The sequence below is a fragment of the Puma concolor genome, chromosome B4 (assembly GCF_028749965.1).
Source record: "Puma concolor isolate L17-30 chromosome B4, mPumCon1.1.hap2, whole genome shotgun sequence".
Taxonomy (NCBI): Eukaryota; Metazoa; Chordata; class Mammalia; order Carnivora; family Felidae; genus Puma; species Puma concolor.
The window spans coordinates 78,871,579-78,885,249 of record NC_141673.1 but is presented as its reverse complement, the minus strand read 5'-3'; the positions used below and the strand labels follow the sequence as shown (position 1 = coordinate 78,885,249).

The window sequence follows — 13,671 nt, the reverse complement described above, 5'->3', positions numbered from 1 at the left end:
AATTATTTTCCTGCCTCCATAACATGTATAAAAAATATATTATGTGAAAGAACAAAATTCAACCGAGTAAATTATTGGCTTTATTAATCGGTTCATTAATCAGGCTTCATCCCATCTAGCAAGTATAGAGGGGAGTTCTAAGGAGTTGTACAAAATGGAAGATTTTTATAGGAAGGAGAGTAAGGCAAGAACTTATTAGCAAAAGAAAAGAAAGGATTGGTTCAGGCAAGTTCACCTTATCATAGGAGGAAAGGCAAGGAAGGGGTCTTATTAGGTGGATTATCTCATCTTTCTTTGGGGGATGAAGAGGGCCCATATGACAGATTACCTCAGTGGTGCTGACCAGAAAACTCACATTGATTGGCTTAAAATTTCACTCTTGGAGAAGTTGAAACTTCAGTTAAGTCTTAGTTTGCTGTACTGGGGCAAGTGACTCTACCTTTGACCTGTGGCTTTCTAACAATCATAATTTACGATATTTTAAATAACAGCATAGTTTTTTTTCTTTTCTCTTCTGCAGTAATAAAATCAGCGTGTTTCTAAGTTTCAAGACCCAATTTATAATGTGGAGTTCTGTTTATAGTCTGACCGTAAGGTTAAGAAAATTTAAATATACTAAGAATTATAGTAGAGAAGATAAACCTATTAATTGAGGGAATTTGATGAGAAACTACAGCAGACACTGCCAATTTTGGGGTCTGCTTACTTTGAGGTTAACATTATAATTGAACATACATGTGCATATATGTTTTTATGGAAAATAAATCATATTATCTTATATATTCATATATAAGCAACCACGTAGATATATATGAGCATGAAGAAAAAATGTTATATAATGTGTCACATGAAAGACAAAAAACTTTCATTTACCAGGCCAAGAAATTCTTTGGAGAAAAAATAAATAAAAATTAAATATAAAGTGAATATATTACCTCAGTTTATTCTCATTCAATGACAGCAGCAAAAATATACAATGGTTGTAGTGCTGACAGGAAAGGGGGGGGAGTAGAGATGATCTGGGTAGCTGAAATACTTCAGCTTCTTCTCTTTATAAACCTTTATTAATAAAACCATGGTATATGAAATCTTTTGCATTATTATCAGATCTCCCAATTTTATGTCTGACAATTATACGCAAGGGAAAGCTGAGGTCCACAAAAGTGTTCTGTGCTAAAAAATCTTGGGAAATGCCTGGATAAAGAAAGTTAAATAAGATTCTTAGCTATAGTGTTTCTCAGAGTCGTTGATAAATTAAAATTCATTATAGTGGTATATTGCATTTCTCAAACTTTTTGGACATATAAACACTTTTAGTTCTATGCTATTGTTGGAGAATAAAAATTTCCCTCTACCCTTCAAGATTTTTCTGGCTGATCTATGAATTAAATTGACATGAGACAGATTAACAGGAGAAAATCAAATTTAATTTCCATGTATGGAGGTCTCATAGATATGGGACCTAACAAGTGACCAAGACAGGCAGCTTTTATACTTTTTTGACAGAGAAACAATAAATTTGTGGGGAACTGACAGGAAAAAGAAACTTATGTTTGGGAGCTTGAATTAATAAGGAATTCTAAACAGAATTTGGGCTGGGGTAGTAAATAAGTAAAAAAACAAGGTTTGTTTACATAGGCTTCTTAGGTCCTGAGTTCCGCATCTCTGATGATAAGGATGTCTTTCTATCTCCTGGTACAGGGAGGGTACCTTTCACATGGGAGATTTGTTTCCTGCTTTCTAGAGACAAAAGACGGTCAGAGTGTTCTTGCACGGGCTGTTTCTTAAGTAACTCTGCTTTTTATTTTTATTTTTTAAAACTTTTATTTATTTTTGAGAGAGAGAGAGAGAAAAGAGAGAGCTCAAGGGGTAGAGGGGCAGAGAGACGGGGAATCAGAGGATGTGAAGTGGGCTCTGTGCTGATAGCAGAGAGCCAGATGCAGGGCTCAAAGTCATGAACTGTGAGACCATGACCTGAGCTGAAGTTGAATACGTAACTGACTGAGCCATCCAGGTGCCACTCTTAAGTAACTTTAATTCAAAATAATAAATACACTCCAGGGCATATTTTTGGGTGGCCTGCCCTGAGCCCAACACTATATCTATGGTATTTTCTAGAACACCATACCATACCAGGTCACTGTAGTAAGTTTAAGGGATTTCAGGGTAGAGCAAGGAAAAAGATATGACCACACGGTGGCAGTAGGACACAACGAGCTTTATTTGGGCAGTGCTTTGACAGATTTGTTCACAGAAGTCCCTCACAACATAAGACCTTCCAAAGACAACTTGTGTGTGTGTGTGTGTGTGTGTGTGTGTGGTGGGGGGGGGGCACTACTGAGAAGGGAAGGAGGGTAAGGCAACTCTCAGAGGACAGGAGAGGAGGTTTAGGTCTCATGATGTTGCTCAGCATTACGATAAGGAGTCTCTGGGTCAGAGAGTTCCAAAAGGCAAGGGGGTCTTTCACACCCCTAGGTTTCATCTTATCTATGGTGGTAGATGTTGAATGAAGTTTTTCAGGGTATGCAAAGCAGGCAAGCTCTGGATGGCTAAAAATCATCTTCTTCTTTTAAAAATTTATTTTATTTTATTTATTTTATTTTATTTATTAATTTTTTAATTGTTTTAAAATTTAAGTTTATTTATTTATTTTGAGAAAGATTAGATAGCACAAGCAGGGGGAGGGGAAGAGAGAAGGAGAGACAGAATCCCAAGCAGGCTCTACGCCATCAGCACAGAATCTGATGTGGGGCTTAAACTCACGAACTGTGAAATCATGACCTGAGCTGAGATGAAGAGTCGGCCACTTGGGGCGCCTGTGTGGCTCAGTCAGTTAAGCATCCAACTTCGGCTCAGGTCACGATCTCACAATTCCTGAGTTTGAGTCTTGCGTTGGGCTCTGTGCTGACAGCTCAGAGCCTGGAGGCTGCTTCAGATTCTGTGTCTCCCTCTCTCTCTGCCCCTCCCTTGCTCACATTCTGTCTCTCTCTCAAAAATAAATAAATGTTAAAACAATTAAAAAAAAAAAGAGTCAGATGCTTAACTGACTGCACCACCCATGTACCCCCTTTATTTTTTTTATTTTAGAGAGAGTGTGTGAGTTGGGGAGAAGGACAGAGGGAGACAAAGAATCCCAAGCAGTCTCCTCATTCAGCGTGTAGCCCAATGAGGGGCTTGATCCTATGACCCTGGGATCATGACCTGAGCTGAAATCAAGAGTCAGACACTCAACCAACTGAGCTACCCAGGCCCCCCAAGATCTGCTTTCTTAGCCTGTATTTAAAACCACTGGATAAACAAAGATTCAGTGCCGGTGGGCTTTTGAACTAACAGTCCCAATTTGATGTGAAGAAGTAAACAACATAGAAGTCATCTTTGGTTCATTTACATAACAGTAACATAGTTGGTAAATGCTGGCCTAGATAATCTTCCAGGTCAAACTATAGTTATTTTATCCTAAGTATTTTGAACTTCTGTCATTTTAATGTCTACTTTCACTTCCAGTAGTCACATGAAAATATAAGAAGTGATTTGAAAGGGATATTTGTTCCTGCTCCAAATGCTGAAGTTAACTGATAACTGTTTTTTTTTACTGTAAAGCAATGGTTCTCAAAGTGTGGTCTGCAGATCCTCCAGTCAGACCTTTTTAGGGTTGTGAGCTAGTCATTTTATTCATAGCGCACCATTTTTATTTGAAAGAATGACTGTTAGCCTAAGGTTATTCAGACTTGGGCGCTTCTCAGACGATTTCTTGAAAAAGAGCGAAATGCACCTGTCACTTCAAAGAAAACAAGTGACAGAATTTGTTGGCAATGAAAAATTTTAGCATCCAAGTGAATTTTGGAAAATTTGTAGCTGCCACTATGATTTTGACAACCACCCAATGGTGATATTAACAAATGTGACTTTTTTTTGTCTGATGAAATGTGTCAACATTGGAAGATCTATATTACTAACAGAACCAATATTGTCTAAACTGCCAATGCATGACATTACAAAATCATGTATGGGTAAAAGATCCAAAGATCTAATCAAATGCAAGACAGACCGAAGGATTGTAATGGAAGTATATAAAAATTTCATTAATATGTTTTCATTTCCTACACTGCAATTAACCTTTAAGAAATTACCAGTTACTGAGTTTTGGGGTAATATCAAAGAAGAGCATCCACAGGGTAACCAGAAAGATAATGAGGGTAAAATGAGCAACAGTTGATTTTATGACATGTTGCCTAGCCAAGTTATCCTGAGACAAAAATAACAGAACATTAAAATAGAACTATTTCAGCTAATGTTCCAGGAGTAGAGTTACCAGCTACTCTCTGATTCTGGTGAGATTCCAGACCACGTATACATGACTTGAAAATGCTTGGCTAAAATCTGATTTTGGAATCCATGGCACTTCATCCATTCAAAGATACAAAAGTGTTAAAGTTAGAAGGGATGGAGAGTAGGAAATTGAAGAGAGGATTTCTTTGAAGACAGCTGTGACTGGAGTTCTAGAAAGAAGCCTGGAGGTGCTTGCTTTTCCCTTCAAGCCTAGTGAGAGGAAATTCTAAGGAGATCAGTCGGTGAGTCTGATATGTCCCTTGGAGCTTGGGGGACACAGGACACCAATATCAGACCCATATCTGAGAAAAATAAAGGACAAAAAGCTATGGTGAGAGTCTATACAGCTAAAGAGAAGACTGGGTTGGGAAGTACCCACACTCTCATTGCTGAAAGTATGTGTTTCCTGTGGACAGAGGTGGGCTGCCATGGGTTTGCCTTATATTCTGCTCATGAAAGCAACTGAGATAAGTTAGGAAACCTGAAACAGAGAAAGACTGAAGATATATGCTGGATTCCTGGGGATAGAGAAAGAAAACAGTAGCTACTAGCCAGAAGAGGCACCATGGCTTGAATCAAGAGAACTGCAGATAGGAGATATATGCAGTCATGGGGGTGGGTAGTAGGAAGTGGGCCCTGAAGAACCTCAAAAGTGCCCCACTGTTGACAGAGTACAGATCAGCTTTCCACAGGCCTGGAGTGCTGATATTCAGTCACAGTAGCACCGATAAGTAAGCCTTTTCTTTCCCTTCCCTCTGTTCCTGCTTATCCCAGGCCCACCCTGTACTAACATCGGTGGGATCAGAAACTGCAGTGGGCAAGCTGGGGGTAGGAAGGAAACTGAGGGCTGGTAAAAGAGAGGAACTAACAATGTCTGCTTATCCACTGCAGGCCAAATCTGAGCTGACCAGAGGAGCAAAAGCTTTCACTTGAACTTGTTTGGAGTACTGCATGGATTGAAGACGTTTTAGTTACCAAAATGAGAGGTTTCAGTGATAAGAAATGACAAGGCATTTTAACTCTCTGAGAATGATAAGAAAAGCCAATGGCACCTGGGATTTCATCTGGCAGTAGGGAAAATCTGCTCTTTGGAGCAGATTTGTAATAAAGTAGTGTGAGGAAAACAGAGTGACTATGAGTACCCCTTGCTTATTCAATCTATTGATCAAATGCACACATAGCTCAGGGGGTAGATATACACACTTAGATTGTTATTCTGGAAAGATTATCAAAGATTGCTGTTATTACATTCCATATTCTGTGGTCTTCTCTACCTGAAAATAAGAGCCTACTTGTTAGAATACATTTTTTTTTGCCTTATTTGATAACCAGAGAACCTCTGTTTGCCTTCTCACAACCCCCAGGATAATGTACGCAGGTACCAATACCCTGCACTCAGTCCCATGAGTTTTTCTTGCTCTAAGTGATTTTTTAAAAAATATTATTACTAATTTTAATAGATATAACCATCCACATGATACAAAATTCAAAAGGTACAAAGGGTATATAGTATAGGCTTTTTCTTGCTCTTGTCCCTCCACAACTTTCCCTGGAGGTAAGCACTGTTAACACTTCCTTTCTTTCTTTTTTTTAATTTGAGAGAGAGAGAGAGAGAGAGAGAGAGAGAGAGAGAGTGCAAGTGTGAGCAGGGAAGTGGGGCAGAGGGAGAGAGAATCCCAAGCAGGCTCCATGCTGTCAGCACAGAGCCTGATGTGGCACTCGATCCCACAACCCTGGGATCATGACCTGAGCTGAAACCGAGTCAGATGCTCAACCAATTCAGTCACTCAGGTGCCCGTTAACAGTTCCTGATGTCCTTTTTGGCCTTAGTTTTTTGAGAAATGTCTTGGCCAAAAAAAAGATTTAGTCTTCATTATAGATGTCACTGATACCACATACAACCTGTTGTCGGCTAGGTTTACATCGACAGTCCAAACATAAGAACAGAAGTTGCTAAAAGGACTTCTAGGATCATAACTCAACCCGGAGAATAACTGTTTAGACTGTAACTAGAGAAATGACATGGAAGGACTGGGCATCAATGCTGACTTACAAGTGAAGTCCAGGTTATATTGTAGTATGTGGGCCATTGCAGAGGTGATGCAAAATGGCTGAGGTGCTAAGGTTTCAAGACATGGTCATGTATATTATCATGGCTCTTTTTTTTTTCACAATAACAAAATATTTTATTCATTATTTTATATAAATTGTGATACCAAAATGACATTTTGCCATTTAAAAATGTATGTTCTTATATATTACTATTATTGCGATTATATTTTATAAACAATAAAATATTCTTAAAGGTAAAATCTTTATATTTTACTATCTTTAGTAAAATTTTTTCTTAAAAAATCTTTTTTTTATTTGAATAGAGTTGACATACAATGTGACATTAGTTTCAGGTGTACAACATAGTGATTCAACATCTCTGCATGTTATACTATCCTCACCACAAATGTAGCTACCATCTGTCACCACACAACAATATCATTGGTTATATTCCCTATGCTATACCTTTTATTTCCAGTATCATGGCTCTTATACAGGCCAAATGGGCTGTGACTACTTTGTTCTCCTTCAGTGATGTATCACATTAGCCTAAGAATCCAAATTGTTCTGAATACGTTATGTTCTGCTCTGCTCACCACAAGTGCAGCTACCATCTGTCATCATACAACATCATTGGCTATATTCCCTATGCTGTACCTTTTATTTCCAGTGTCATGGCTTCCAGCCACAGGCCAAATGGCCTGTGACTACTTTGTTCTCCTTCAGCGAAGTATCTATCACATTAGCCTGAGTCCAAATTGCTCTGAATCTCATTGGCTATAGTTTGATGAGATTATAGTCAACAGGTCATTTAGCATATTTAATAGATGTAATATTACAAGCTTGAATTTTTTGTGTCTACATAAAACATCATGTTTAATGTCAACACTAGTACCACCACTATCATCCTCATTATAGTTCACATTTTTTTAATTTTTAAAAATGTTTATTTATTTTAGAAAGAGAGTGTGAGCAGTAGAGGGACAGATAGAGAGGGGGATAGAGAATCTAAAGCATGGTCAGCACAAAGCCCAATGTGGGGCTTGATCCCACGCACTGCGAGATCATGACCTGAGCTGAAGTCAGATGCTCAACTGACTGAGCCACCCAGGCGCCCCCATAGTTAACACTTATTGAACACTTAGCATTACCAGCACCACCAACATCATGACTAACATTTACTGAGCCTTTACTATGTGCTAGCCACCATATAAAGTGCTGTCAGATAATTTTCACAATCAAGTTTACTACTATCATGTCCATTTACAGATGAGGAAAGTGAATAATGGAATGAGTTGAGTAATTTATTCAAGGTCACAGTTATTAAAAGATGAAGCCAGGATTTGAACCCAAGCAGTCTATCATACTAACCTGTTATTAGGGGGCATCCATGGAAGAGTAATATACGTATCTGAGGACAGCAAGTGAGGACAGCTTCTACAGCTTCATCAGTCAGATTCACACAATGTCCCATATGAATCTCCTATTTAAAAATAAAGAAAGGACAGTTAAAAGAAAAAAAATTTATGATGACAGTATGAAAAAGCATGGGAAATACTCTGATACAAAAAGAACCAGGGGCGCCTGGCTGGCTCAGTTGGAGGAGCATGAACATCTTGATCTCTTGGTCATGAGTTTGAGCCCCATGTTGGGTGTAGAGATTACTCAAATAAATAAAACTTAAACAGCAAACAAACAAAAAGAACGAAATATCTACTTGCAAGAAAAATCCTATAGAAAGGACTAATGTAAGTATGTAGTAATTTGGAAAGTATAGATGACTTAAAAGTTAAGTGCCCAACCATTTTATAAATCAATATGGCAAAATCTGTTAAGGCTGAAGACAAGTATACCCCAGAACCCAGCAGTACCAACTGCAAGCGTCCATTATACATAGAGTTACTCTTGTATATGTGCCCAAGGAAATAACTTATAAATGTGCTCATTTTAATATTATTTGTAATAGTAAAGAAGTGAGTAATGAATAAACAAATGGTGGTTTATTAATGGGACAGAAAAAAGAGTTAAAATGAAAAATATCTCCTTGTATTAATAGGCATAAATCTCAAACAGAATGTTAGTTCAGAAACTTTGGAAACCTGTATGGTTGTGTTTTTTAAAGCCAAATGTGTACTTTCTATATCTAGCAATTCCATTCCTAGGTGTTTACCCAAGAAAAATGAAAATGTATGTCTACACAAAGATTTGTATGCAAATCTTCATAGCAGTATTCATAACAGTCCAAAATTAGAACAACCCAAATATCCCTCAAATGGTGAATATCCAAACAAACTGTGTCATATCCACACTATGGAATACTACTCAGCAAAATGAATAAATAAAAGGAATGAAATATTAATACATGCAACAACATGGATGAATCTCAGAAACATTATGCTAAGTGAAGGAAGTAAAATAAAAAGGTAAAAAACAAAGAACAGTATTTCATGACTCCATTTATATAAAATTCTAGAAAAGGCAAAACTATAATGACAAAGTAAATCACTGGTTGCCTGGGGATGGAGGCATGGCAGGGAACGATTGCAAAGGGATGGGAGAAAACTTTTTTAGGATGATGGAATGTTTTATATATAATTGTGGTGGTTACAAGGCTGTATAACAATTACCAAAATTCATCAAACTTCATTACACTTAAAATGGGTAAATTTTATTGTATGCAAATTATACTTTAATAAAGCTTGGAAAATTAAACAATTTTGAATAAAAAAGCAAATTGTAATAGAACACATATATTATGAAGCTATCATTTGAAAATTTATAACATAAGACAATACTCTATCTTGTTTATAGATCTATATCTATATGTTTCTATCCATATATAGATAAAGTATGCAAACACACAAGGATAAATACACAGGCATCTTTAGAATAGTGGTTACTTCTGCAGGAAGAAAGGGAGAATGAATGTCATGGGAACTTTATAGGTAACATATAATTTTTAGGAACTGAAGTAAGTGCAGAACATGTTAAAATTCAAGGAGTGTCTGGGTGGCTCAGTCGGTTAAGCATCCAGCTCTTGATTTTAGCCCAGGTCATGATCTCATGGTTCATGGGATCGATCCCCACGTCGGGCTCTGTGCTGACAGCATGAAGCCTGCTTGGGATTCTCCTCTCCCTCTCTCTCTGCCCCTCCCCTGCTCATGCTCTCTCTTTCAAAATAAATAAATAAATTAAAAAAAAAGAAAACGTTAAAATTCAAGTGTTTGGTCCACAGGTTTATGTTAATATTACTTTCTATACTTTTTCATATGTTTGAAATATTATATACCCCTTGTTTGATGTTTTAATTTGGAATCCTTCTGCATTGGTGGTGGGAATATAAAATAGTACAGCCACTATGAAAATAGTATGACAGTTCCTTAAAAAAATTAAACATAGCATTACCATATAATCCAGCTATTTCACTTCTAGGTAAATGCCCAAAGAATTGAAAGCAAAGACTCGAACATATTTTTGTATACCTATGCTCATAGCAGCAGTATTCACAATAGTGAAAAGGTAGAAACAAATATTGATAGGTGAATGGATAAATGAAATGTTTATGTACTTATATATACACACCCATAAGCATACATATATAAACATATTCATATATAAGCATGCACATGTTTCTGCATATATATATGAATATACCATATATCTACAATGAAATATTATTCAGTCTTAAAAGGAACGAAATTCTGATATGTGCAACAACAGAGATAAACCTTGCAAACATTGTGCTAAATGAAATAAGTCAGACACAAAAGGACACATATTGTATGATCCACTTATATATGAGTTATCTGTAATAGGCAATTCATCGAGACAGAAAGTAGAATAGAGATAGTTAGAGGCTGGGGGTAAGGGGTAATAGGGAATTACTATTTTAATGGGTAACGAGTTTCAGTGTAGGATGAGGAAAAATATCTGGGAATGGATAGTGGTGTTGGCAGCACAATAATGTGAATGTGCTTAATTCCACTGAATTGTACACTAAAAATGGTTAAAGTGGTAAAGTCTGCATTGTGTATATTTGACCACAGCAAAAAATATTTTAAGAATTTTGGAAGGAAGGGGGCACCCTGGTGGCTCAGTCGGATGACTGCCTGACTCTGGATTTCCGCTCAGGTCATGATCTCACAGTTTGTGAGTTTGAGCCCCGCATTGGGCTCTGCGCTGACAGTGCAGAGCCTGCTTGGGATTCTCTCTCTCCCTCTGTCTCTCTCTGCCCCTCCCTCACTCATGCTGTCTCTCTTTCTAAACAAACAAACAAACAAACAAACTTAAAAAAAAGAATTTTGGAAGTAAGGTTATATAATGGTTGACACATTTATTTATGGCATTAATATTTTTTCCTTCCAAAAAGTTGATATTAAGTTGGTGTGCATACTATAATCAATCATATCATGTAAGTAAAGGAAACCTGCGTATATCGAAAACTCATAAAATTGAGGAAAAAAGCATTTTCTGTTATAAACTGGCAAAGGTAGCCTATGATATAAATTGGCAAAGGATACGGACAAAGAAATACAATTTGAGAACAGATGGAAGGAATAGCGCTCCACCCAGGTACCATTTAAAATATATTAAGGCATTTAAGAAAAAAAAAGATTCAATGTTGCAAACTGGGGTCTTGGCAAAATTGTGAATTCACAACATAACCTTTATAGGAAACAATCTTACAATATGAATTTAGGAGCATTAAAATATCCATACCTATCGACCCACTGATTCCATTTTTTGGAGTTTGTTACAGCAATGGAAGAAAAAATTTGTAAGCCCCAACATATGACTATTTCTAACAGTTAAAAACTGGAAATAATCTGGATTACCAATAACAGAAAAAATGATTAAAGTAAGGAATGATACATTGTATGAACAGATTTTGTTCTCTGATACACCAATGCCTAGAACATAGCAAGTGCTTAATAAATAATTGTTGAATAAATGAAATTTTACAGGAAAAAAACTTTTAACCATGAAGACTGTAGAAACTTACAAAATGACTGTAATATAAAGTTAATATGATAACATTTATTGAGGTACTATCATGTGCCTGGAACTGCAGTAATACATAGGGATAAAATGATGATAAAATGATGAACAAAATGGTCTCTGCCCACTGGGAACTTAAATCAACAGAAATTTCAAAAACAATCATGACATTCAATAAATGTTGTCACATAAGTTTGTATAACTGTTTTTCAGTCTTTAGGAAAGGTTGTTAGACTTTTTTCTTTCTTTCTTTCTTTCTTTCTTTCTTTCTTTCTTTCTTTCTTTCTTTCTTTCTTTCTTTCTTTCTTTCTTTTTAATTAAGTAAGCTCTATTCTCAATGTGGGGCTTGAACTCATAACACTAAGATCAAGAGTTGCATACTCTACTGACTGAGCCAGCCAGGTACCTGAAGTCCTTAGAGTTTTAATCAAATTTCTTGTCTTTCTTTCTTTTTTAAAGCTTATATATTTATTTTAAGAGAGAGAGAGAGAGTGAGCATGAGCAGGAGAGAGGCAGAGAGAGAGAGAGAAAGAGAATCCCAAGAAGGCGCCATGCTATCAGCCCACAGCCCAATGCTGGGCTCAATCCCACAAACCATGAGATCATGACCTGAGCTGAAATCAAGGGCAGGATGGATGCCCAACTGACTGAGCCACCCAGGCATCCCCAAATTTATTTTCAAGTTATAAACAATTCAGTAACATTGATAATATAATTTCCAGGAAGAGAACATATAAAAAGCAAGAGATTAAAACAGAGCATGTGATAAAAGGTAGGAATACATATTGCCCACAAGAGAAAAATCAGTAAAAAAGATGAAAAAGTTTGTGTTTCAGTGAGCCAGAAATTGTGGTCACAAAAATACTAGATGCTATCAGACAAAAGTCAAAGTATATTTACTTTAAGGAAGGACTTAAGTTCTTCTTTAAAAAATTAAAAAAAAATTTTTTTTAATGTTTATTTTTGAGAGAGAGAGAGAGAGAGAGAGACAGAGCGTGAGCAGGGGAGGAACAGAGAGAGAGGGAGACACAGAATCCGAAGCAGGCTCCAGGCTCTGAGCTGTCAGCACAGAGCCCGACTCAGAGCTCGAACTCATGAACTGCAAGATCATGACCTGAGCCAAAGTTGGATGCTTAACCGACTAAGACACCCAGGTGTCCCTTCTTTAAAAATTTTTTTTAATGTTTATTCATTCTTAAGAGATAGAGAGAGACAGAGTGTGAGTCGGGGTGAGGCAGAGAGAGAGGGAGACCCAGAATCTGAAGTGGGTTCGAGGCTCTGAGCTGTCAGCACAGAGCCCAATGTGAGGCTTGAACCGTGAGATTATGACCTGAGCTGAAGTCAGAGGCTTAACCGACTGAGCCACCCAGGTGACCCAACTTCTAATAAAGTTTAGAAATATTTCCATTGAAATATTTTGGCACTTAAAGAAATAAGATTTGTAAGTTTGAAAATATGAAAAATTGAATGATATGGCAGTATAATTGCCAACACTTATTGGTTCCTGAATCTCTTCCTAAGTCTGCTTAGGTTGGTGCTCCTAGTTTTGTAACACTGAAGTAAATATGCCTATCACTGCATAACATCTAATTTCCTGGTAGTTTTATTTGGGAATGGTAAACTGTATTAACTGTTTGGGAACTTTATCAAAAATGATGATGGGGGCTCCTGGGTAGCTCAGTTGGTTGAGTGTTGACTCTTGATTGTGGCCCAGGTCATGATCCCAGGGTCATGGGATCAAGCCCTGCATCAGGCTCTGTGCTGAGTGTAGAGCCTGACTGAGATTCTCTCTCTCTCCCTCTCTCTCTCCCTCCCCGCCCCCCTCTATCCCCTCCCCTGCTCATGCTCTCTCTCTCAACTTAAAAAAAATTATGATGAGTATAGGATAATGTTGTTGTAAGAATTAGATAACCTAATGAATATAAGGCAACAGTATGTAATATATAGTAAGTGCTCAACAAATGTTAGTATTTCAAACAGTAAACGTTATGGCAGAGTTTATTACCCCTACAGTTAGGATGCAATTTGGAATATTGGAACTTGGTATAAGAAATACGGTAATTTGTTAATCAAAGGATTTGTAAAAATATATATGCTATATGTATGTATATATACACATACACATGCAAACACACATACATACAAGCAGCATGCAGATATAAAAACAAAAAAATATCTCAGGGCAATAACTCAAGGAGAAATATTTGGGCAAAAACATGGCACTGCTATTCTATTATGATAGTTAGTATTAACATTTATAATTCATTTACAGCCTGTTTACTTCCAAAAAAC

General features: G+C 37.0%; 1 protein-coding gene across 3 annotated transcripts in view; it reads right to left on the bottom strand.

Moving 5' to 3' along the window:
* AMN1 (antagonist of mitotic exit network 1 homolog) overlaps positions 1 to 13,671 on the bottom strand; it is a 54,341-nt gene that overhangs the window by 9,181 nt on the left and 31,489 nt on the right. For all 3 annotated transcript variants that reach the window (XM_086713696.1, XM_086713697.1, XM_025930652.2), the window contains one exon: positions 7,753 to 7,864. In XM_086713696.1, the coding sequence (XP_086569822.1) occupies positions 7,753 to 7,864 (112 nt within the window). The remainder of the gene's footprint in view (positions 1 to 7,752; positions 7,865 to 13,671) is intronic.